Source organism: Musca domestica, unplaced genomic scaffold, assembly GCF_030504385.1.
Source record: "Musca domestica strain aabys unplaced genomic scaffold, Musca_domestica.polishedcontigs.V.1.1 34, whole genome shotgun sequence".
In the NCBI taxonomy this organism is placed as follows: domain Eukaryota; kingdom Metazoa; phylum Arthropoda; class Insecta; order Diptera; family Muscidae; genus Musca; species Musca domestica.
In genome coordinates, this window is record NW_026712313.1 from 10,659,410 (window position 1) to 10,685,064 (window position 25,655).

Consider the following 25,655-nt stretch of genomic DNA (forward strand, 5'->3'; position numbering starts at 1 on the left):
ATTTATGGGCTGTATATGAAAACTGATACCAAACATCATTCTTGTGGGGTGCATATGACGAATGTGCACACAAAATCGGATAAAGCCTATACATGGAAGTTATAACTATATCTGAACCGATTTTCACCAAATTTAATCTACTTGCTTCTAGACTGAATTCGGTTGAATGTGCGGAAATTCAGGTTATTTAGACTTATATTGGCTAGTTGGTGCACAATTACCCCGAAATCGGTTGAAGATATATGGGAGCTATATCTAAATCTGAACCGAATCTCACCAATTTCAATAGGGTTCGTCCTTGGGCCAAACAAAAATTGTTTGCAAACTTTCATCTCAATCAGATATTAAATGCGACCTGCATTTTATTTACAAGAATACAAGGCAAAGACCTAAAATGGTAAAGACTAGAGTAACAGCTCATGGCAGAGACATGTTAATATATAAACCACAATTACAAAAACGGAAAACAAATAAAAATTTGAAAAATCCAAATTTTGATTTCAAAATTCTATTCCATGGACCTTTCCGAAAATTTGCACATTGTTTAGCGGTTTAAATCAGTTAACATTGGTGACGATGTTGTTATGATATCGTAACAACGGAGGTATTTTCACAGGGTTACCATATTTTGACTCTGTATTATCCTATCTTTACACTTCTATGTCTTTGTACAAGGACTAGCATGCATAAATCGACTCAGAAAATAATTCTATGAAGATCCTCAAAAGTAGCTATGGGTCTATCTCGCTTCCTTCTCCATGTTACAAAAAAATGGTTGGATATAAAAAATTCACAAGTCCTTCGAAATTTTTAGAATTTTTTCTGTTCTTCTGTGAGAAAATTATGAAACATACTTAAATAATGGCGTACCTAACATATTTCAAATTTTTGTTTTCACTACTAAACATGTCTATTGGCTTTAAGATTCCAATTTTTATATTGGACCCTATGGCCAGAGCTCCTAACCCATGTTACTTATTTTCAGTGAATTTACTTCCCTGGATTTCCTAAACAAATATATAAAAAAGTAAATATGTACACCATTAATTTCTATTAACATTTCTAATACACACACAGAGAGAGAAAAAAGTGGACATACAGAAAATTCTAATTACAAAATTAAAAAAAACTTATTAATTAAAACAAACCAACAAATGAAAAGAAGCAAACTGTGCAAGTGATTAACTATCTAATTTTCTTTTTTTTAAATTTTGAAAATAAAATTACTAATACAAATTTCTAGTGTATCTAAGTGTTAGTTAGGTATCTCTATTTGGTGTTTGTGTAGTGGTTAGTTAAGTGTGTTGAAGATAATGCCAATCTAGAGAGGGTTTCGTAGAGAGAGTTAGAAAAGAAAATGGTTTGTGTATTTTATTGTTCTCCAATTAAATTCAATTGTTTATGAAAATATGAAATTGTCTCTCAATTTTTTTTTTCATAATTAATTTTAACTAGTTGTAACAATAACACCAATATAAAATAAATTGTAAAAAATATGCTAAAATTGTTAAATAAAAGCAAAAATATGTAAAAGAAATCATAGAAGAAGTACAGCCAAGATCACCGCCTTCAAATTGCACCATACATCTTATACAAAATCTGAAAGGAGGTAAAAGTATCCATTACGAACTTCAAGTTTGAATTTTGGAAACAATTCCGGTGAATAACGCCGCTAAAAGCGTCAAAATATCGAATATCGTTATATGGTGGCTTTACGTGGACCGGCATATGAAAATGATTGTCATAGGCTGTATTCCTCATTAGGACGTGCAAAAAGGATATTTAAAGCAATGCAGTTGAATAATGCCGCTAATATCATCAAAATACCGAAAAAGGGAGATTCCGTTATATGTGGGGTAAACGACGATGCATAGACAATTTTCAGTCATATGTTGAAGTATCCATTAAGATCTTCCAATACGAAATCTGAAGCCATTCCGGTCTATAACTAACATCAGCAAAATACCGAATAATGGGAGGTACCCTTATATAGTAAGTAATTTTTTGTCATAAGCTGTAGTACCCATTAAGATCTCCAAATACGAAACAATTCCGCAAAATAATGTCGATAAAATCGTCAAAATGCCGAATATTAGGGGGTGCCATTATATAGAGGCGAAAACGTGCACCGACATGGCCCATTTACGAACTTAAACTGACTACTGGCAAAATGCACATCTCAATTCGTTCGAAAGAAGAAGCGTAACTACAACAAACAAACGGTCGGACATCGCTAAATCGACTTAGAATTTTAAGCTGATCAAGAATATATATAATTTGTTGGGACTGACATAAGTATTTCGAAGAGTTACAAACGGAATGACAAAGTTTATGTACCCTGCATGATGGAGGCTATAAAAACGGTCCTGTCCGAACTTTATATACTCTCCACCAAGTGAAAATTTATAAAGCCATCTTTGCATGCATCATATTTGGAGAAAATCGGTTCAGAGATAGCTATAGCTCCCATATATATGTTCATTCGAAAATACATTTGCCAAATATTATCAATATCGGATCAGATTTGAATATAGCTCCCAAATATGTCTTCAACCGATTTCGGATTAATTGTACACCAAAAGACAATTTAAGTCCAAATTACCTGAATTTTGGTACATCCTACCGAAGTCAGAAGCAAGTACGTCAAATGTGGTGAAAATCGATTCAGATATAGATATAGCTCCCATATATATATGTATCATCCGATTTTGTGTTTAATTCCCCGATATGCGTAATATGCACACAGGAATGATCTTTGGTACCAGATAGCAGATACAGCTCAGAAATAAGTTTTTCAAATTTTGTCAAAATCGGTTAAGATTTGGATATAGCTCCCACATAGATATTTTACCGATTTCAGGTTAATTGTGCACCAAATAACCAATATCAGTCCATATGATCTGAATTTCGCCATATCCGACCGAATTCAGTCTAGAAGCAAGTACATCAGATTTGGAGAAAATAAGCTCAGATATAGCTATAGCTCCTATATATATGTTTCATCCGATTTGGTGTTTAAGTCCCTCACAATCGTAATATGCATTCCACAACAATGATTTTTGGTACCAGATATCAGATACAGCTCAGAAATAGATTTTTCAAATTTTATCAAGATCGGTTCAGATTTGAATATAGCTCCCATATCTATCTTCAACTGATTTCAGGTTAATTGTGGACCAAATGGCCAATATTTGTCAAAAAGTCCTGAATGACGGTACATCCGACAGAATTCAGTCAAGAAGTAAGTAAATCAAATTTAGTATAAATCGGTTCAGATAAAGCTATAGCTCCCATATATATGTTTCATCCGACTTGGTGTTTAAGTTCCTCACATTCGTTATATGCATTCGACAAAAATAATATTTGTCACCAGAGTTCGGAAAATACCAAATTTTATCGATATAGGCTAAGATTTGGATATTGGGTGAGATTAAAACACTGCAACCTAAAATGGCTCGGCCGAAAAATGGTTCGTGAGCTGAACATATCGCAATATTCCATTCGACAAATATTGAAAAATTAGCTCGTGGTAAAGCCATTGAAATTCCAAAAAGTGCAAGAACTTACACCGCAACGGAAAGAAAATAGACCCAGACTCAAAAGAGCTAAAGTGTTGCTTCGCTTGGCCGAAAGTGGTGAACTGCCGATGAGAAAACATTCTTTGTCCAGCAATTTGTAAACAAACTTGCCAAAGAGGTCAGCTGAAAATGTGCTCCTTAAGTTGGCCATCAGAAATCAAGCGCCGGCCATGGCACCATGTGTGTGCCGCAATAACAGCCGAGAGTCGCTCTCCGCTCGTATTAATCTACCGTGGCATCAGAATGAATGCCGAATATTATCGCGAAAATATTCTGGAGGGTGTATTAAGGCCTTGCGCACGTAAACATTTTGGCCGCAGACCTTTTTTTCCATCAGGATTCAGCACCATTGCACTCAGCACGCCACCGCCACCCAAGAATTGTTACAAAATTCTTCATTTCCAGCGCACAATGGCCACCAAAATCTGCGGATACCAATCCGTTGGACTATTGTGTCCGGAGTATTTTAGAAAGCAAGGTTGGTTGACTAAAAATACCAAACTCTCGGTCACTTTAAGCAAGCGCTTCGCCGGGAATGGGCCAAAATATCACAGAGCAACATTTCGACAGCGTGTGACGGTTTCATTGGCCGTGTGAAGGCCAAATTCGTGCCAAAGGTGACCAATTCGAACAAATCTAAACTTATTCTAAAATTTGATGCTATCTTCGACATTTTTTGCTTTCATTAAAAAAATGTAAAAATTATGGCGAATTATGAAGAATCTGATATGCTTCCCATGTATAAGATCTCTTTGAAACCAAACTATAACTGCTCAAAAGCCAAATGTGGATAGGTGGTATGATCCACTTAAAATAAATTCTTTTGATACGGGAGCTCTACTAGTGGTGTAGGTCATATATATATACGACACTTTTTTATACACTTTTCTCTACTGTTTTGTGGATACTGGTAATGCAGATGGTATGTCATTGTCATTACAAATAATACTTAAAGTGACCCTACACCTACCAATGTTTTCTGGGAGAAGAGAAGATTTCAAATCGTAATTTTATAATGGGTCTTATGTCTTGAATCTTACATCATAACAAAATAATTTCTATTCGAACAAAATATGTCCCAATCCCAGTTCCCAAGGAAACCATTTAACCTCTACACAGTTCAATTAATGTTTAATAGATGATCACAATAATTTAAAATTAATATTGTCGTCTATTTTAAAAACGATTTATACAGATCACAATACCAAATTTTTAAATTCTCGAAAATAAAAAAGATACACATAACCTCAAATGCAGAAAAAAAAATAAAACAATAGTAAAAAAAAATCCCATTGAAAACCAACTACAAAGAAAACAAATAAAATATTACAAAAAAAATGCAGAGAAATACCAAAGGAATAGAGAAGCAGAGCAAAATAAGAGAGAAAATACGAACTAATTTAGGCTACCTCGTAATGATGAACGAAAATTAACGAACACAGTATTATGTTCAACATTGCGAAATAGGCATTGGAGAAAGGGAAAGTATTGGAGAAAGGGAAAGTATGGAGAAAGGGAAAGTAAATAGGCATTGGAGAAAGGGAAAGTAAAGTAATAATAGAAAATAATAATAATTGAACAATGGCATAAATAGGTTAGTAGTTTTATAAGAGTTTGAATAATTGCAGTAAACAATAGAAATGAGTTAATTAATACCTTTTTGGCTTGTTGGGCATTCTTTGTAAAATGTAATTTTTTGGTTTTTAGTTTGGTTGAGAGATGCGCATTTGTTTGGGTTTTTAACATTAAGTTTGTAGTTGTAGTTTTTTTTTTTGGTTTTTGTTGTTGTTGATAATGTAGTTGTAGTTGGTGTAGTGTTTACAAAAACAAATCGAAGTTGTTACACAAAAATATTTTACAATTGTTTTTTTTCGGTTTTGGTTTTTGTTTTTTTTTTAGTGATGGCAAAACGTAAACGAAATGCAAAAAACATAAATGTTTTATTTTATATATAAAAAAGAAAAAAAAACACAATTTTATATTTAATATAAATACATTTGTATAAATATATAGAGAGAGAGGCACACATTGAGAGAGAATTTGTTTGGTTTTTTTTTTAAAGAAAAAAAGATAGAAAATTTGAATTTTATACAATTTGTTTTGGTATTTGAATATTTTTGTTACATGTATTAAATTTTAAATAATATGTTTATATATAGTATATGAAAAAAGAGAGAAAGAGAAAAACATGTTTTTTGTTGTTTAAAAATAAATTTAATAAGAAAAGCAAAAGTAAAAAAATACACTGGGTATAACAAATCTGGGTATATGGAGGGTTTTTCTGCTGATAATAACGAAGGGGATGATCTCTGCATCATAGAGATTTCTCTTTATGGAGATATTCGCTATATTGTGTAAAATAAAAAAAATCCACTTTCTTATTTCCGAGTCAACATAATATTAGGAAAACTTGATTTTAATTCCATTTAATTAATAAATGAAAAAAGTTACCCAGACTTGATATACCTAGTATATAAACACAAGATATATAAAGTATTTTATATTAATTAAAATCAATTGGAAATTTAAAACAATGTTTTACATATGTAAAATACAACACAAAGAAGTTTTCAAAAGATTTAAATATATGGACAAAGAAGAAATATTGTAGTAGGCAAAAAAATTAGGTGGAAAGTTTTCGATAGTTTTCAAGCTTAAATTTAGCCAAAAGTGGTTCTACATGACCCATTTTTTAAACCAATGATCCATGAAGTAATACAAAGCTCTCTAAAAATTTCCTAATATCTGTATAAAATATTGTGAAATATATCTTAATATATTGTATAGGGTCTACATTATATAAAAGGCTTACAAAGTTTAACCTCAGAAACCGAAACTATTTTGAGGTTTTGATCTGCAAACTGAGTACTATCATGTCCACTTAGAATTTTCCATAACCTAGACTGGCTATCGGACATTCTACTTATAAAAAATAATTTGCTTCGAATTCGAAAAAAGAGTTAAATTTGTAGAAAGCCGATTTTTTAAAATCCAAAATAGAAGATATTTTTCCATGGTACATATTGAATATACAAATTCCTTCTGTTCAGAGACTCAAAATGAAATTTGATCTAGAAAAATTCTTCCTTTGACACTTCCCCAAAAAATTGAAGTATAAAGGGAGATTTTGACTTGGCTCGGAAACGTGTTAAATTAACAGCAAACAAGCAAAATAGTATTGGTCGGTTTTTTTTTTTCAAACTTTTGACTCTTTATTTTCCGAAGCAGTTGGCCCATATTGACCAATTCGCATCTGACCTAAGACTGAATATTACAACGTGACAGATTTGGACTATATATACTACTACCTATACTTTATATGAGATATGTGCAAATCTTTGGAAATATGAGTGAGGCAACAGATAAAGCGGACCAAAGGATTCCGTTTTCGTACTTCATCTATATAGATAAAAATATTGGTATGTGCAAAATTTGAAGAACTTCGAACATTTATATCAAATTTATGGAAAATCAAAAATTCCGATAAATTACATTTTCACATCAGATTTCTGGTTAAGAGAAATATTTAGATATAGCAAGCTGTATAGAATCGCCTACTTCTTTCACATGTTATGACAGAAATAAACATTGGAAATTGTGACACTTTGTGGGAGAGGTACCGGAAAGGGTTCGCAGATATATATCATCTTCACAACAGATCTTGTGTTAGTAAAAATGTTTGTATGTGTGAAATTTCAAGAGAGTTGGATGCTTATTTCGCTTTCTTTGAGCGTTGTATTTTTCAAAATATTTAACCCTATGTTCGAGAGGAACCACAAGAAATGGTCCGATCTCTACCATTTTGTGTTCATGGAAATATTGAAATGTACCAAGTCTAAATGGAATCGGTTTTTATATTCAAAATTTTGATCCTTTGTGGGGGAGGTAGCAGAAGCAGTGGACCGAAATTTTGTGTAGAACATTTTTTCTTTTAACACCTTCTGCCTATAACGAAATTTTATGTCACTTTCAGGCGTAAATTCGAAATTTGGTTGCAAAAATTAAAAAAAAAAATGTAAAATAGCGATTTTCTTTCTTTGGTGACTTTGATGACGAATATTTTTGTAGTTGACTTCATTCTTCTAAAATGATGCTGTGAAAGAGATTTTTGCATAAACTCACATGAAGTACGGCACAAACCCTTAAATATTCATGAATTCCTGGCGTTAAGGTAAGATTTAAACTTTTGGTGTCTTCAGGGACCTAAAGTAGAATTCTATAACAAACAATGTTGTTAAATATTTTGATCCCCTTTAAAGATATTTTTCAACCATATTTTGAAAAAGGATACAAAAAGAGCCCTTTGGTGACTCACTTGAGTGTTAAACTTTCAGCCAAAATAATCTTCGTATTGTTACCAGTAATATTGCCGAAGACACATTACCCCTAACAGGCAAGGATTCCAAGGAATCTTAATTTGAAAATTTCAAAAAAATTTGATGATGGACGTTCTTGCCCCCCTCTACTTTGGCTTATGGTGATGTAAAATTTCAAAACGCCGATAGACGTGTTTTCTATTTTAAGCTTTTCTGTCATAATCTGCTGAATTTTCCCAGTTAATTATTGAAAAATTTAATATTGACGTACAGTATTATAATGGCTACATCTGAGCATTTTCTAAAGAATATTTCTAGAAGAGCTATCAAAGATGTAGTCTTGGATTGTTTAAGAAAACTTCGATGCTCTTTTGATTTATAAGGACGTTGTTTTTTAAACAAACTGAACTATTAACCAGGTCATGCTTTTTTTATTTGTCTATATTTATTTACTTAATTATTATTATTATTTACTTATTTTCTTTTTTTTTTTTTTTTTGTTAGAAAGACCATTAGATCTAAAGCGTAGACATTTAAAAATATTGAAAGGGCTACCAACAAAATGATAAAAGATTTTTATACTAAAAATTGAAATTCAATGCCACATTTTCTTCTTTGTCCAAAATTAAAATCAAATATAATGTTACAGAAAGAGAGAGATTGAAAAATATTTTTCTGTTTCGGAAAAAAGTGAATTTGAAACATGCAAAATTGGGTTTCGTTTATAAGCAAAACATTTATAGTTTTACAAGGATTTTTTTTAATAAAACTTTGAATTTAAAAAGTTATTTACAAAACAAATTCTTTTAATTATTTAATTAAAGCATTTTCATAAAGGGGGGAAATTCTCAAAACAAATCAAGTGGTGAAAACAAAGATATAAAAAAAAACAGAACACAAAACAGAACAAAAATTCAAGTAACAAAACAAAACACGACTTAGAAAAAAGAGAGAAAAATTGAAAAGGAAATCATAAAAATTGGCTTCAAAAACACTAACCTGTAATTCATCCCAGGGTATGGCACCGCATTCATCACAGGAAATTGCCGCCACTTGAACACGTAGGGTGGAATTGTTGCCCTCTTTCTGTTGGATCAGCTCGACAGTGGTAAGTCTAGGAATAAATTGTTAATATATATTTTTTCATAAAATAATTAAAGAAAGCCTGGCTCTACCTAAAAGTAGCCATTGAAACCAAATCCCGTCTTCGCCATGTACTCGCCTCTGAGGGCTCTGATGGTGAACTAAGATTGGTTTTAATTGGCTCCTCATACACTTCACTGGCCACCTCGACCGGTGATGCTTTCATATTAACCTCGGTGGTAAAGGGATTCAAACGGAACATAACATCAATACAATCCATGGTCTTATCATCACCCATAACAATGGCGAAATTTTCCGAATCCGAACTAATGTCACTCTGTATGGAAAATGTATCGCTCATATCATCGTTTTGGGTGCGTGAGGTAATGGCCGAATCAATGGAAGTCATAAAACTGGATAGACCTTTTTTCATGGACATGAGACCTAAACAAAAAAAGAAAATTTTGATATTAAATTATTGAAAATTATTTTTTAATTTTTTTGTTACCTGAATTGATTTCCTTTGTTATGCTTGGTGCATCACTGGTCGAATTTTTGTTGGAGCGAAAACTCTTCGTGGACGAGGATGTGGCCGATTGGGTATAGATACCCGTATCCGGTTTAATGGAAGATGACTGACTGGTGGTTGTTGAAGAGGCCATTGTTGGTATGTTTTGTATCTGGACATTATAACTGGAACCCCAAAAAATGGGAATAACATTAAAATCTTGACTCCTCCTCGAAAACATAACCTCACAATCTTACCCATGTGTATTTGGATTTGACAAGTGAATGCCACTATCAAAGGGTGCTTCATTTGTTATGGGTGATGGTGTTTCTACGCTACCAAATGTATTGCTTTTAATCTGTTCTAAGGGTGGTGTAGGCCAGGTTATGTTCGTACCTGTTATTAAAAAATAATAAAAAAATAAATTGTTAATTTTGTTGTTAAAAATTGTTTGTGGTTTTAGTTATTTGTTGTTTAGTGAGCCGACAAAAAAGAGCACATTTCTACACGATGCTACAGGTAAATCATTTTTCCATTAAATTTAACATAAATTCCCAAATTTTCTAATAATCTTTGACAAAAAGTGAGGTTATGACCAAACACAACCTCACTTTTATATTAATCTAAACTTTTTCCATAACAAACTCTGTAGCATCGCGTTGAATGTTTTGTTATATGCATGTTATTTTTTTAAGCATAGCTCGATGATCTGAAAAATTTTTTCTCTAATACGGTTTACCACTAAAACAATATGTTAGTTCTAATTCTACCCAGTGCCATGAAGAAAATATATATTTATTGTCTTGAAAGAAAAGTTAATGGAAAAAAATATATTAAATTTAAAAGGATGTATGATAGCGAAACAGAAAAGGTAATAAGTTTCTCTTTTATTTAAAGTGCCCTAATACGCTGCAAAAAAAACTCTAATATAACACTGTGCGACAATTTTTATACCCTCTACCATAGTACGGAGTTTTTCACTCCGTTTGTAAAACCTCGAAATATACATTTTAGACCCCACAAAGTATATATATCCTTGATCAGCATAAAATTCTATGTCGATTTAGCAATGTCCGACCGTCTATCCGTCCGTGAAAATCACTCTAGCTTCCGAACGAAATGAAGTAGGATGAAAAATTTTTGACTTAAATGTATATTATGCCTGCAGGACTTTTGGTATTAAAATATGTCAATGTAGGTCCACGTTTTGGTATAGCCCCCATATAATGGTACCTCCCGATATTCGGTATTTCGATGATTTTAGCGATATTATTTACCGGATTTTTTTTTTAAATTTCGTATTTAAAGTTCGTAATGGATACTACAGCCTAAAACAGAAAATTTTCTGTGTAGGTCCACAGCCCCCACAATACAGTACCTCCCGATATTCGGTATTTTGATGATTTCAGTGACATTATTTACCGGAATTGTTTCAAATTTGGTATTTGAAGTTCATAATGAATACTACTGTGCAGATCCACGTCTTCGTATAGCCCCCATATAACGGCACCTCCCGATATTCGGTATTTGGATGATTTCAATTACATTATTCATTGGATTTTTTTCAAGTTTCGCATTTGAATGTTGTAATGGCTTATGACAAAAGTTGCCTATACAGGTCCACGTCGTCGTATAGGCCCTAATATAACGGCTACATTCGGTATTTTTAAGATTTAATAGAATTTTTAGTGGATTTATTTATTTATTTTTTTTTTTTTTTGAAAATTGCCAAACTTGTTCTGAATGGTGGAGGGTATTTAAAGTTCGGACCAGCCGAACTTACAGTTTTTTTTAGTAGATTTTAATGAAGACAGAAAATCTCCAGAAGATTATGAGAGTAAACACAAAAATAAAAGACAGGCGTTTCGAAAGTTCACATCGAAAAGTAAACATATTGGAGAGGGTACATTCCCCCCTCTTCCACATTTTTTGGAAATTTTCAGATTAAATTTTCTTGGAATCCTCTCATTTTAGGTATATGGTGTATTATTGATTAAATTATTGATAAGACTCTCAAAAAGCGAGTCATCAAAGCGGGCTTTTTGGATAGTTTGTAACCCTCAACTAGAGGGTATATGGCTAGAGAGGGTATATATCATTTGATACGGTCAAAACGGACCAAATCCGTTTCGAGACATTTGCAGTCGATCTAGCGATGTCTTTCCGTCCGTTTGTTTGCCTGGATGGTGTTGATCCAAAATCGGTACATCGTAATATTATTATCACACTTAGATCAAATTCGGAAATGGGCAATCTCGATCCACTCCTTCTGGCACCTCCCCCAAATTTTTCAAAGAAAATAATTTACTGCACAGAAAGAGAAAGGATAATCTGATTTTTTTCCAACTTTGCAAATCCTTATATTTTCATCAGTGGTAGGTCAGGTGCGAAAAAGGGCAATATCGCTACACTCCATCAAGTAACTCCCCGACAAAGGGTCAAAATTTTGAATAATTATAACTCTTATAAGATATAAGTGTCTTATTGTCTTTAAATTACACGCATCACAATATCTTCATCACAAGGTCTGGTGTGAAGATGGAATATATCGGTCCACTCCTTCTGGTACCTATCCCCCAATGGGTCAACATTTTTAATATCCATGAAGCTCATAGAACGTGAAATTAACATCCGAATCCATTCAGACTTGACACATCTCAATAATTCCATCAGCAAAAGATCTCTTATAAAGATGGTAGAGATAGGTCCACTCCTCCTGATACCTCCCCCACAAAGGGTCAAAAGTTTGAATATTCATATAGCTCATAAAACGCAAAATTAACATCCGATTCTATTCAGACTTGGTACATCCCAATATTTCCATCAACACAAGATTTGTTATAAAGATGGTAGAGATCGAACCATTCTTTCTGGCACCTCCCCCACAAAGGGTCAAAGTTTTGAATAACAATAACGATCATAAAATCCGAAATAAACATCCGATTCTCTTCAAATTACACACATCACAATATTTTTAATAAAACAAGGTCTGGTGTGAAGATGGAATATATCGGTCCACTCCTTCTGGTACCTCTCCCACAATGGGTCAAAATTTTGAATATTCATGAAGCTCATAATTAGCTCATAAAATTTCAATCAACACAAGACCGTTATAAATATGGTAGCCATTTGGTGCACAAAAAAACTGATATCGGATTAAGGATATATATGTGAGCTATATCCTAATCTGATATCCGATCTCGATAAAATTTGACAGAGGTATTTTGGATCAGTATTTGATGTCCGGTACCAAATATCATTCTTCTGGAGTGCTTATTACGCATGCGTCTAACTTAAAATCCCAAATCGAATGAAACACATATATAAGAGCTACATCGTGAGATGAAAAACTGCAACCAACTTCAGACTGCTGTCATTCCTAAGCCACTCGTCCGACAGCTGTTATAATTAATTCTGTGACAGCTCATTATATTGTTTAAAAGCATACAAAAATATTTTGGTGGGAATTTTTCAGAAAAATAAGTTATTCGTGATGGAATTCAAGCGCGATAGTGCGATTTCTTTATATTTGGCTGGAAAACCACAAGTGGCTATCGTTAGAGCATTCCAGCATTTAAATGCGAATAAATCTTTTGTGTCTCGTACATTCGCTCGTTACCGTGATACTGGTAGCGTAGCCCGACGTCAAGGAAGTGGACGGTAGAAAGCAGCAACATCAGCAAAAATGGTTCGAAAAGTAAAGAAGCTACTTGATCGAAATCCGCGTCGCAGTGGCCGAAGAATGACTCGTGAGCTGAACATATCGCCATATTCCATTCAGCAAATATTGAAAAATGAGCTTGGGGTAAAGCCATTGAAATTCCAAAAAGTGCAAGAACTTACACCGCAACAGAAAGAAAAATAGACTCAAAAGAGCTAAAGAGTTGCTTCATTTGGCCGAAAGTGGTAAACTGCCGAATTTGGTTATCTTCGATGAGAAAATCTTCCTTGTTCAGCAGTTTGTAAACAAACAAAATGATCGTGTTTACTTGCCAAAGAGGCTAAAAATGCACCTGAGCCACCAGAACTCAAGCGCCATGGTGTGGGCCGCCATAACAGCTCATGGTTGCTCTACGCCCGTATTAATCGACCGTGGCATCAGAATAAATGCCGAATATTATCCCGAAAATATTCTGGAGGGTGTATTAAAGCGTTTGGCACGCAAACATTTTGGCCGCAGACCTCGGATATTCCAACAAGACTCAGCACCATCGCACTCAGAACGCGCCACCCAAGAATGGTTACAAAAAGAGGTTTCTCACTTCATTTCCAGCTCACAGTGGCCACCAAAATCTACGGATACCAATCCGTTGGACCACTGTGTCTGAAGAATTTTGGAAAGCAAGGTTGGCACTAAAAATACCAAAGTGTCGATCAGCTCAAGCAAACGCTTCGCCAGGAATGGGCCAAAATACCGCAGAGCAACATTCGGGCAGCGTGTGACGATTTCATTGGCCGTTTGAAGTCCATAATTCGTGCCAATGGTGACCAATTCGAACAAATTTAAACTTATTCTAAAATGTATCTTTTTTTCGACATTTTTTGCTTTGATTCAATAAAATCATAAGAGTGCCCTGGATATAAAAGGCCATATGCCTTCAATATTCCGCTTCGGTCTCAAGAAACCAATTACAAGGCTTTGTACTAGGAAACCTTTTTTCTTGATATAAAACAATTCGGAAAATTTGGCACTAATTGACATCCCTTTAACAAACCATTTCTTACTTCTATTAAAATTTTTTAAAAATTATAAGGGTGTTAAAAACAAAAAATAATGTAAAAATATCCAACATGCCACATGATAAAAAATATAAAAATTTCATTAATAAAAGGTGCACACGAATTTGAAAAAAAAGAGGAATCGAAAATGACATCAAGATCTTCAATGAGAAAGTGAATTTAAGAAAAAGAAAAGAGAGAATATGCAATGGCAGCAAAGAAAGTCATTTTTTTGGTTAAAAAGTTAAGCAAAAGAAACATTGCGAGAAAGTATGTTAAGAATCCGAAAAGAAGAAGTAGATAAAAGTCGATGATAGGTAGTTGGAGGGAGCTTAAATAAAAAACAAAATCAAAAATACTCTTACTATTTATATGTAAATCATCACCCAAACTAGCTGAATCAGGTAAGACACTTTCAGCATCACCACCACTTGATTCCTTACCGGGTGTTGGAGACGGCATAACAAATGTCACCTCGATTTGTGGTATAACACAGCCCAGTATCAGTGATTTGCTGGTGTTTTGCTGCGAAACAATTAAGAGAATTTATTCGTTATTTGTAGAGAATATGAAGGGTGTTTAGAAGGGGTACCTTTTGTAAAATCCTTTCAGCATCCAGTGACAAATAGGTGGACATTTCACTAAATTCCTCACCCAAACGCAATAGAAATAGCAGCTGATAGTGATCGATTTGAACACTAACCAAATTGGAAATGTGACCAATGGCATGTAGATCGGCAGTACGTTCGGCCGCACTATTATTGGAGGACGTTTGGGATCTACGATCAACGTGTATGTCCTCCTCACTGTCCAAAAATGGATTACGTGGCAATTTATTGCTATTGGCATAATCCAAACGATTTATATTTGTATCCATGGATGTTGATGACGCCTGTCCCTTTGCTGTTGAAGCTGCAGATTCATCAAAACCACCACCACTACTGCTGCCCTTGCGACTGCCCACATTACTTTGTGGCTCATTCGTGGCCATTGCTCCCGAGCCCGAGTGCAGCCACAATGTTATGGGCACCGCATCTATGAAGGGTATCGATTTTGAGGCCCCCAAAGAACGGGCTCCCAAAAAATCCACCCAAACCGGATCAAATTTTATACACCAAACATCTCTTGGTTCAGACCACATTGCATAGCGTGACAGATTTTGCATCGATGATGACTTGGGTATAGATGAAGAACGTCGTTGCTGGGCCCCATTGCCCGCGTCTGCAGAAGCACCCACATCGGTGGCGGCAACATGTGACAGTATACGATCCGTAACAATGCACATATCACCGCGTGCCGAGGGAAATCCCGTACCAAAGACCAGGGAGCCCTCCTGCAGCGAATGTAGGGCTTGAGCTAGATCAGCACGTGATGAACCCATTTCACGTATATTGGTTAAAGCAAATCGCGATATTTGTATTTGCATCATTTTCGGACGATCCTTTTGATTGGACGTTTCCAAAGAGGATTCAATTACAATGCGAGGCATTATGGCCTCCACTTTAACATCCATATACATAAGACTGGGTTCATTCGGTTCAGCTGCTGTGGCCAGCTGCTGCTGCTGCTGCAGTTGTTGCTCTTCATTATACAGCGAAAATTTGGAGGAGCCCTTTAATGTGGTGGCCTGTGAACCATGCGATCCGATGGTGGACGGTGATCCCATAGTTGCCGGTGAATTTGTTGTTGGTGATGCTGCAGTAATACTGGTGCGCAATAGACTCTCATGTAGATTCAAAGCAAAGGAATTCAGCCATAAAATGGAACACAAATCGAAGTGAATTTGCAGTGGATTGATGTGGACAAAGACCTTGGAGGGAGGTACTGGAAAGAAAAGGGGAATTAAATGAGATTTAATAATCGTGCTAGACAATTTCTACTTACGTGGGAAAATAAAATCACCAGGATAATAGAAGTATGTAAATTCGGCATGTATAATTGGCATTTCCGCTGGGAATGAGTAGCGATCCTTATCACCTGGAAATAGTTGATTTTAATTAATTTAAATTATGAAAGAGAGTTAAATTATATAACAAAAACAATATTTACTTTACACAGCACTAACTACATGTAATTACAAATATACATTATTAACGGAATTAAAGAGTTCCAAAAGAAGACTAGAACTTATTTTTAAACATTTGAACGCTTGTATAAAGTCAAAAGCGGAAATGGTGAAATATTGTAGAAAGTGGGTTATATAAAGTTTTAATAAAATTTTAAATATAACAGTGATGTCTCTTAACATTTCTTTATAGTTTTAAAAGAGAAAATTAGCTACGGCAATACTTTTAATGGTCGTTGATTAAAAATATTTATTCGGAATAAAGTTTTGCTTAAACGATGAGAAGGAATGAATAGCTCCAAGAACCATAAACATTACAACCGAGTCGGAAATAAGGGATACCAACTCATTTCACTGATGCTAAACTATGATACAGCTTAAATTGTAACTCAGGAGAGGTTGGGAGGTCTGAAATTAATTTTTTTCAAAAATAACTGGAAACCCCCAGTAGATTACGAAAGTAGAGTTAAAATTTTAAGATGAAGGCCAAATTTATGTAGAGGCCATATCAAAAGATGGACCGACATGACTCATTTTTAAAAGCGATGACACATTAAGCAATCCAAAGCTCTGTTTAAATTTTGAAAGGTCTATATTAAATGTTTCGAAATATATTTCAAAATATATTTGGGTCCCTTTGTACATGATAAATGGTATATAAAGCCCTTAAAATAGATTGGCTTAAGACCTTAAAACTCTATAGGGTGTTTGATCTACAAACTTAGTACTTTTAAATCCCCTTAGAATTTTTCGTATACCAACTGGCTATGGGAAAGTGAGGTTATTAGAATTTTTTCAGCGATATCTGAAAAAGTACCAAATTTCTCGAAAACAAGTTAAATAGTATAAGTCGGTTTTGCCGACAGATGTATACCTCCAGCCTCGAATTATGATTATTTAAACTGTTGACCCTAGGTTGGGGAGGTTCCAAAGCGGTTGGCCAATATTGACCTCTTCCTATGAATGACTGGTAAAAATACAACAACATGCTATATTTAGACTATATCGACTACTTCCCATACTTTATATGGGATATGTGCAAATTTTTGGAAAATGTGGAAATATGCGTGAGGTAACAGATACAGCAGACCGAAGTATTCCAGTTTCATACTTCATCTAATACAGATAAATTGATATGTGCAAAATTTTATGCGGAATCAAAAATGTCGATAAAATACAAATTCATATCAGATTTCTGGTTAAGAGATATATTTTAGATATAGCAAGTTGTAAAGAATCGCCGACTTGTTTCGCAAGTTATACCATATATAAGTATTGGAAATTGTGACCCTTTGTAGGTGAGGTACCAGAAGGGGTTGGCAGATATATATCATCTTCACAGCAGATATTTGGATGTGTAAAATTTGAAGAGAGTTGAATGATTATTTCGCGTTTTATGAGTTTTTCAGAAATTTGAACCTTTTGTGGGAGATGTACCAGAAAAAGTTCGCCGATATATCCCATTTTCACAGTAGATCTTGTGTTAGTAAAAATAATGGCATGTGTGAAATATGAAGAGTACCGGACGCTTATTTCTGATTTTATGACCGTTTTGGTTATTTAAAATTTTAAGCTTTTGTGAGGGATTGGACCGATGTATCCCATTTTCACACCAGACCTTGAGTTAGTAGAAAAAAAAGGGTGTGTGAAATTTGAAGGGAACCGAATCCTTATTTCGGATTTTACAATCGTTTTGGTTATTCAAAACTTTAACCCTTTGTGGGAAGGTACCAGAAGGCATGGTCTGTCCTCTACCATCTTTATAACAGATATTGTGTTGATAGAAATATTGAGATTTGTCTGAATGGAATGGGATGTTAATTTCGCGTTTTATGAGCTCATGGATATTCATCAATTGACCCTTTGTGGAGGAGGTACCAGAAGGAGAGAACCGATATATTCTATTATCACATCAGACCTTGGGTTAATAAAAAGATTGTGATGTGTGTAATTTGAAGAGAATCTGATGCTAATTTCGGATTTTATAATTGGTTTGTTTATTCAAAACTTAGGTCCGATTTGTAAAATATTTATAACAGAACTTGTGTTGATGAAAATATTGAGATGTGCCATGTCTAAATGGAATCGGATCTTAATTTCCCGTTTTATGAGATTCATGAATATTCAAAATTTTGACCATCTGTGAGGTTGGTACTTGATGGAGTGAACCGATATTGTCCATTTCCGCACCTGACCTAGCACTGATGCAAATATTAAGATTCGCAAAGGTAGAGCAAAATCGGATTATCCTTTCTCTTTCTGTGTAGTAAATTATATTCTTTGAAAATGTTGATATTTTGTGTAGGAGATACCAGAAGGAGTGGACCGATATTGTCCATCTCCGAACTCGATCTAAGTTTGATTATAATATTACGATATACCAAGTTTGGAATATCTCGGATACTCCCTTTGAGTGTTATCGTTCGCACCAACCAGCCAGAAAGACGGACAGACGGACAGACGGACGGACGGGCGGACGGATGGACATTGCTAGATCGACTCCAAATGTCCTGAAACGGATTTGGTCCAAACGTATTTTCCAAAACACCTCATTGCCTAAATCCTGCACACCCTAAGTGAACCCTTATGCCAACATTTATAATTACCTCATTATGCACCCTATATAGTAAATTTAGTACTTTTCGTACACTATAAAGTACGCATTTCCAAAAATATCGCATTTGTCTAAATCCTACCCAGCCACTATATCCCTCATGCTGAAATTCAAAATTTTACCTCTAATTATATACTACATACGAAATTTACATACTTTTCCAAATTCAACTTCTTATCTGAACGCCGTACACATACAATGGGAGCTATAGCTATATCCAAATTTGACATAGTTGTTTCTAGGCTCAATCTGGTCGAAAATGTCAAATTCTATCCCATTAAACTAATATTACACGTTATGAAACCTATCTATATCCAAATCTGAGCCGATTTCGATAAAATTTGGAAAAGGTATTTCTGTGCTGTATTTGATATATTTCCCTCACATATCGTTGTTACAGAGTGCATATTACGTCTGCGGAGGACAAAAATATCAAATCGGTTGAACAATAAATATGGGAGCTATAGCTATATCTGAAGCGATTTCGATCAAATTTGGCATACTTATTTCCAGGCTTAATTTGGTCGTATATGCTAAATTCCCTACTATTTGGGCTGATATTACACGTTTTGGTGCACAGTAAAAAGCAAATCGGACGAAGATATATATGGGAGCTATATATAAATTTTAACCGATCATATCCAGTTTCAATAGGGTTTATCCTTGGATCAAACAAATGACTTGTGCAAAATTTCACCTGGATCGGGCAATAAATGTGATCTGTACTTTGTTTATAAAAATATATGGACGGACGAACAAGCATAAATCGACTCAGAATGTGATTCTTTGCAGATTATCAAAATGAACTATGGGTCTATCTCGTTTTCGTTTGCCTGTTACAAATATGTTACAAATATGGCATCGGTCCATGCCTTTTGGCACCTCTCCCTTAAAAGTTCAATAATTATAAAACCTTTGCTCATCTCAATACTTCTAGTAACATTAGATAAATTACCACTTTGTGGTACATCGCCCGAAAAATTCTAAACTCTATGTTGAATTTGAATTCCAACCACTATAGTTCGCTGAGGAAGCCGGGAATATAGAAAATGTATTGCAGAGGGGAAAAATATGAGCTTCTCCCTATAAAAAAATATAAAGAACTGTCTAAATATTCATAACTATAGTAGAATGGCCCTTGGACCACCCAACCCCTTAATCGGTGGACTATATATTAACTTCAGTTTATACGTCTTCTAAAAGCAAGATATTTCACTTCAATGTATGGAACACCCTTTAGAGGCCCCTACTATGGCTATAAATCGATTTACAGAGTTTTTTTAATTTATTCACACAGTTTTCAACTAACAACAATTAAAAACAAAACACTATACCAACACATGTGTGTATGTAACGTACAGATAGATTGCATGCAATAATTACAAAAAACAGAACTAAAAATTAACAACAACCTCTAAATATTTAAATCACCTGTTCTTGTTTTCCTTTTATGTTGTGCTACAATAAATATAATTTTGTAACCGATTTGTTTTTGTTGTTATGAATATGTTTTTGTTGTTGTGTTTTTGAATTTTTAAATAACAACCAATTAAGGATTAAAACGTATAACAAAAAAAAAACAAAACAAAACTCAACAAGGACATAAATGGCAAAATAACAGCATAAATTAGAATGTTAATGTTTGCGAAATGGTTGAAAAACAATAAAAAAAAACAGAAAATGAACATTGCCATGAAGCAGCGCCAACAGCAGCGAAGGACCACCCATGGTGGCGGCATAATGTTTGGGATTTTATGGCACAATTTCCCACAGACAGCAGCGAAAATGCAACCAGCAAAACAAAGATGACCACAAAATAGGCAGTAATTACAGTATAATATGTATGTCAATGTATGTGAATGAATGGAAAAACAATGCAAGGGGTTGGGAGAATAAGCCAGGACAAAAAAAGAAAATAAAAAATACGATTTTGAAATAGAAATAAAATACTTAAAGCATATTTAGTTTCATAGTTATACATTGTCGCACAGGCGACTATGGATAATTGGAATACATTTTTATCACATATATACAGGGTAAAATGAAAAAAAAAAAAAAAAAACTGCAACCAACTTCAGACTGCTGTCATTTCTAAGCCACTCTTCCGACAGCTGTTAAAATTATTCCAGTGACAGCTCATTATATTCTTTACAAGTGTACATAAGCATTTTGATGAGCATTTTCCATAAGTTATTCGTGATGGAATTTAAGCGTGATAGTGTGATTTCTTTATATTTGGCTAGAAAACCAGAAGTGGCCATCGTTAGAGTACTCCAACATTTAAATGTGAATAAATCTTTTGTGTCTCGTACCATCGCTCGTTACCGTGATACTGGTAGCGTAGCCTGACGTCAAGGAAGTGGACGAAAAAAACAGCAACATCAGCAGAAATGTTTCGAAAAGTAAAGAAGCGACTGGATCGAAACCCGCGTCGCAGTGACCGAAAAATGGCTCGTCAGCTGAACATATCGCAATATTCCATTCGGAAAATATTGAAAAATGAGCTCGGGGTAAAGCCATTGAAATTCCAAAAAGTGCAAGAACTTACACCGCAACGCTTGGCCGAAAGTGGTGAACTGCCGAATTTGGGTTTCTCCGATGGGAAAACATTCGTTGTCCAGCAGAACAAACAAAATGATCGTGTTTACTTGCCAAAGAGTTCAGGTTGGCCAACAGAACTCAAGCGCCGGCCATGTTGATGGTGTGGGCCGCCATAACAGCCGATGGTCGCTCTCCGCTCGTATTAATCGGCATCAGAATAAATGCTGAATGTTATCGCGAAAATATTCTGGGGGTGTATTAAAGCCTTGGGCACGCAAACATTTTGGCCGCAGACCTAGGACATTCCAACAGGACTCAGCACCATCGCACTCACCACGAGCCACCCAAGAATGGTTACAAAATGAGGTTCCTCGCTTCATTTCCAGCGCACAATGGCCACCGAAATCTTAGGATACCAATCCGTTGGACTTCTGTGTCTGGAGTATTTTGGAAAGCATGGTTGGCACTAAAAAATACCAAAGTGTCCATCACCTCAAGCAAGCGCTTCGCTGGGAATGGGCCGAAATATCGCAGAGCAACATTCGGGCAGAGTGTGACGGTTTCATTGGCCGTTTGAGGGCCATAATCGTGCCAAAGGTGACCAATTCGAACAAATCTAAACTTATTCTAAAATTTGATGCTATTTCCAACATTTTTTGCTTTCATTCAATAAAATTTAAAAAAAAAAATGTAAAAATTATGGCGTTTGACTTTGTTTCCGTTTTTTTAGCTCACCCTGTATACATATAAATCTGGTAATATAATATATTTGCAATAGAGCATTTTGCTGGGTTAACCTCCTCTATGAGGATTAATGCAATGGAATTGGCAATTTAAACCCCAGGATTTTAGTGAATCTGATAAACTATAAACGAACAATATTGCAGAAATCCGGAATAATTTTTACGACAAATTCCAATTATCCATAATCGTCTGTACTTAGAAAAAAATATATCCAAGTACCACTCCATTGACAATTATTTTGCTATAGTTTCCCATGGCAATTGCCACTCACCCGATATAAATTCCTTGGGCATTTGTTTTTTACCCGATGTGGTAACGCGATACAGCTGAAAATCTTCAATACGCAAAATGACACAGGAACTCATTAGCTTTGCCAAATTATCCAATATGGATTTTTGTTGATAGCTCTGTGAATGTTGAGAGCTGCTGCCAGCAGAGCCGGGACCGGAACCAGCCGAACCTGCTGCTGAGCCTGGATTACTATTGAATTGTGTCGGAGTACTACTGCCAGTGGAAGTAGTTGTTGCTTGCTGTTGTTGTTGCTGTTTACTGGGATATAAATTGGCCAAATTTGAAACGTTTAGAGCAATGGGTGAATTGGGAGTGCTACGCTCTAGGGGAGCATGGGTCGATGGACGATTTGGTTGACTTAGATTGAGCACAGCTTCGCGAAAAGCATTTAGGGATTCTTTTAGCCATAGGGCCGGCGATGAGGAGGCTTCTTTATACCTAAAATATTGAAAGAAAGTAATATTATTAATTTGAAATTTAGATATGTGAAATACAGCATACTTAGCCCAATGAGATCTATCCGATTTGGCCAAATGATAGGGATAATAATCCACCTGGAATGCTTGAACGGAAATTTGCAAAGCACCGCCTTTATCGAGATCTGGGTAACTGGAACGGCCATCTGTAGAGAAAAGGAAGACATTGGTTGTGTGAATGTTGTATTTGGTATAGAAATAAATAACTCCAACGTGACTGTTATGTGTGATATGACGTCTTTAAAAGGTATTCTTTGGAGTCACCAAAGACCCTCAATGTATATAATTATATATTTATACCCTACACCACAAGGTGGTCAGGGTATTATGTCTTTGTGCATTTGTTTGTAACAGGCAAAAGGAAACAAGATAGACCTATAGTTCCTTTTGATGATCTGCATAGAATCACATTCTGAGTCGATTTATGCATGTCCGTCCGTCCGTCTGTCCGTCCGTCCGTCCGTCCGTCTGTCCATGTATTTTTGTAAACAAAGTACAGATCGCATTTATTGCCCTATCCAGATGAAATTTAGCACAAATGATTAGTTTGGCCCAAGGACGAACCCTATTGAAATTGGAGATAATCAGTCAAAATTTGGATATAGCTCCCATATATATCTTCGTCCGATTTGCCTTTTATTGTGCACCAAACGTGTAATATCAGCCCGAATAGTATGGAATTTTGCACATACAACCAAATTAAGCCTGAAAATAAGTATGCCAAATTTGATCGAAATCGGTTCAGATATAGCTATAGCTCCCATATATATTTTTCATCCGATTTGCTATTTTTGTCGTTCGCAGCCGTAATATGCACTCTGTAACAACAATATTTGGGGAAATATATCAAATACAGCTCAGAAATACATTTGCTAAATTTTATCGAGATCGGTTCAGATTTGGATATAGCTCCCATATATAACTTCGTCCGATTTACCTTTGATTGTGCACCAAACGTCTAATATTTGCCCAAATTGGATGAAATTTGGCACTTACGACCGAACTGAGAAGAGAGTATGTCAAGTTTGGTGAAGATCGGTTCAGATATAGCTATAGCTCCCATATATACTGTTCATCCGATTTGTCATATTTGTTACCCACAGCCGTAATATGCACTCCGTAACAACGATATTTAGAGAAATATATGAAATACAGCTCAGAAATATCTTTGCCAATTTTTATCGAGATCGGGTTCGATTTGGATATAGCTCCCATATATATTTTTATCCGATTTCAAATTAATTGTGCACCAATTGGGCAAAACAAGTCCGAATTTAAAAGATACAAATGCATCGGCATATTTAGTCCTTTGAACTTAAAATTATAATTATAATCATAGCGTGTATGATTGAATTCTCCTATAAAAACTTTTAATTGTTATGCGGAGCTCTACTAAATCAGCAAAGTGGTGTAGGGTATCATAAAGTCGGCCCCGCCCGACTTTAAGACTTTCTTTACTGGTTTAATAGATAAAGCCCCACATATAGATATTTTTCTTTTTCTCTCTTCATTGAACTTTGAAAAGTCTTCAAAATACAAAAGAACTTTTTGGGCCCTAAAATGTCTTCTATAGGCCTTTACCGATATCTATTAAGGTATAACGTCGAAAGTGATTCTTTGGAAGTAATTCTCTCTATAGATATTGAAATTTCTAAATATCTTTCGTAAATAAATGTCGCCTATAGATCGAAGAACTTTAAACGGTGGTCCCTTGAACAAAATATTTCCCCTTCCATATACTTGGGTATTGGATACTAGAAAAATATTTTCCATAAAGAAAGCATAGAAAACTTCGAAAAAAGAAGAATTTTCAAAGATTAACATCGCTAGAAGGCTTTCATAGACTAAATCTAGAACTTGCAAGAAAACAAAGATCCATTTAGATCGGATATCTGATAAACATCTTCTTTTCAATTGAAGGGCCTAGTTTTTTTGGATATACCCCAATTTTATACACCCCGCATTTCAAGCTCAAGCAGATATCATTAGTATCGCACCAAATAGCTTCCAGGCAAATCAAAAGGAAATCCTTTTTTCCGGTAAGGAAGATATTATCAAGTGCCAAAGCTGCATCTTCCCCTTAGATAGAATAATACCATAGCAAAGGGTGAGATATAGAACACATTTTTCCCCTTTAACATAACTTCGAAAAGAAGTAAGAATCGGGAAAATAATAACAAGAATATCAATCGAAGTATAATTTTGAAGTTTTTATATTCTCAGCCATATGGCTACAGAGGGTATACAGGTGAGATGAAAAAACTGCAACCAACTTCAGACTGTTGTTATTTCTAAGAAACTGGTCCGACAGCAGTTAAAATTATTCCAGTGATAGTTCATTATATTGTTTACAAGCGTACTAAAGCATTTTGGTGAGAATTTCCCAGAAAAAAAAGTTATTCGTCATGGAATTCAAGCGTGATGGTGTAATTTCTTTATATTTGGCTGGAAAACCACAAGTGGCTATGGTTAGAGCACTCCAGCATTTAAATGTGAATTAATCTTTTGTGTCTCGTACCATCGCTCGTTACCGTGATACTGGTAGCGTAGCCCAACGTCAAGGAAGTGGACGGAAGAAAACAGCAACATAAGCAGAAATGCTTAGAAAAGTAAAGAAGCGACTTGCAACCCGCGTTGCAGTGGCGAAAAAATGGCTCGTGAGCTGAACATATCACAATATTCCATTCGGCAAATATTGAAAAATGAGATCGGTGTAAAGA

At 35.0% G+C, this 25,655-nt stretch overlaps 1 protein-coding gene across 5 annotated transcripts in view; it reads right to left on the reverse strand.

The window, feature by feature from the left end:
- LOC101900042 (bridge-like lipid transfer protein family member 3B) overlaps positions 1-25,655 on the reverse strand; it is a 120,784-nt gene that overhangs the window by 25,498 nt on the left and 69,631 nt on the right. For 2 of the 5 annotated variants that reach the window (XM_059125553.1, XM_059125552.1), the window contains exons 6-16: positions 22,961-23,081; positions 22,440-22,897; positions 20,315-20,341; positions 16,089-16,181; positions 14,797-16,028; positions 14,570-14,729; positions 9,743-9,881; positions 9,486-9,670; positions 9,070-9,421; positions 8,894-9,008; positions 5,235-5,255 (exon numbers count right to left, since the gene is read on the reverse strand). In XM_059125553.1, the coding sequence (XP_058981536.1) occupies positions 5,235-5,255; positions 8,894-9,008; positions 9,070-9,421; positions 9,486-9,670; positions 9,743-9,881; positions 14,570-14,729; positions 14,797-16,028; positions 16,089-16,181; positions 20,315-20,341; positions 22,440-22,897; positions 22,961-23,081 (2,903 nt within the window). The remainder of the gene's footprint in view (positions 1-5,234; positions 5,256-8,893; positions 9,009-9,069; positions 9,422-9,485; positions 9,671-9,742; positions 9,882-14,569; positions 14,730-14,796; positions 16,029-16,088; positions 16,182-20,314; positions 20,342-22,439; positions 22,898-22,960; positions 23,082-25,655) is intronic. The other 3 variants (XM_059125555.1, XM_059125557.1, XM_059125554.1) reach the window with 3 other exon arrangements.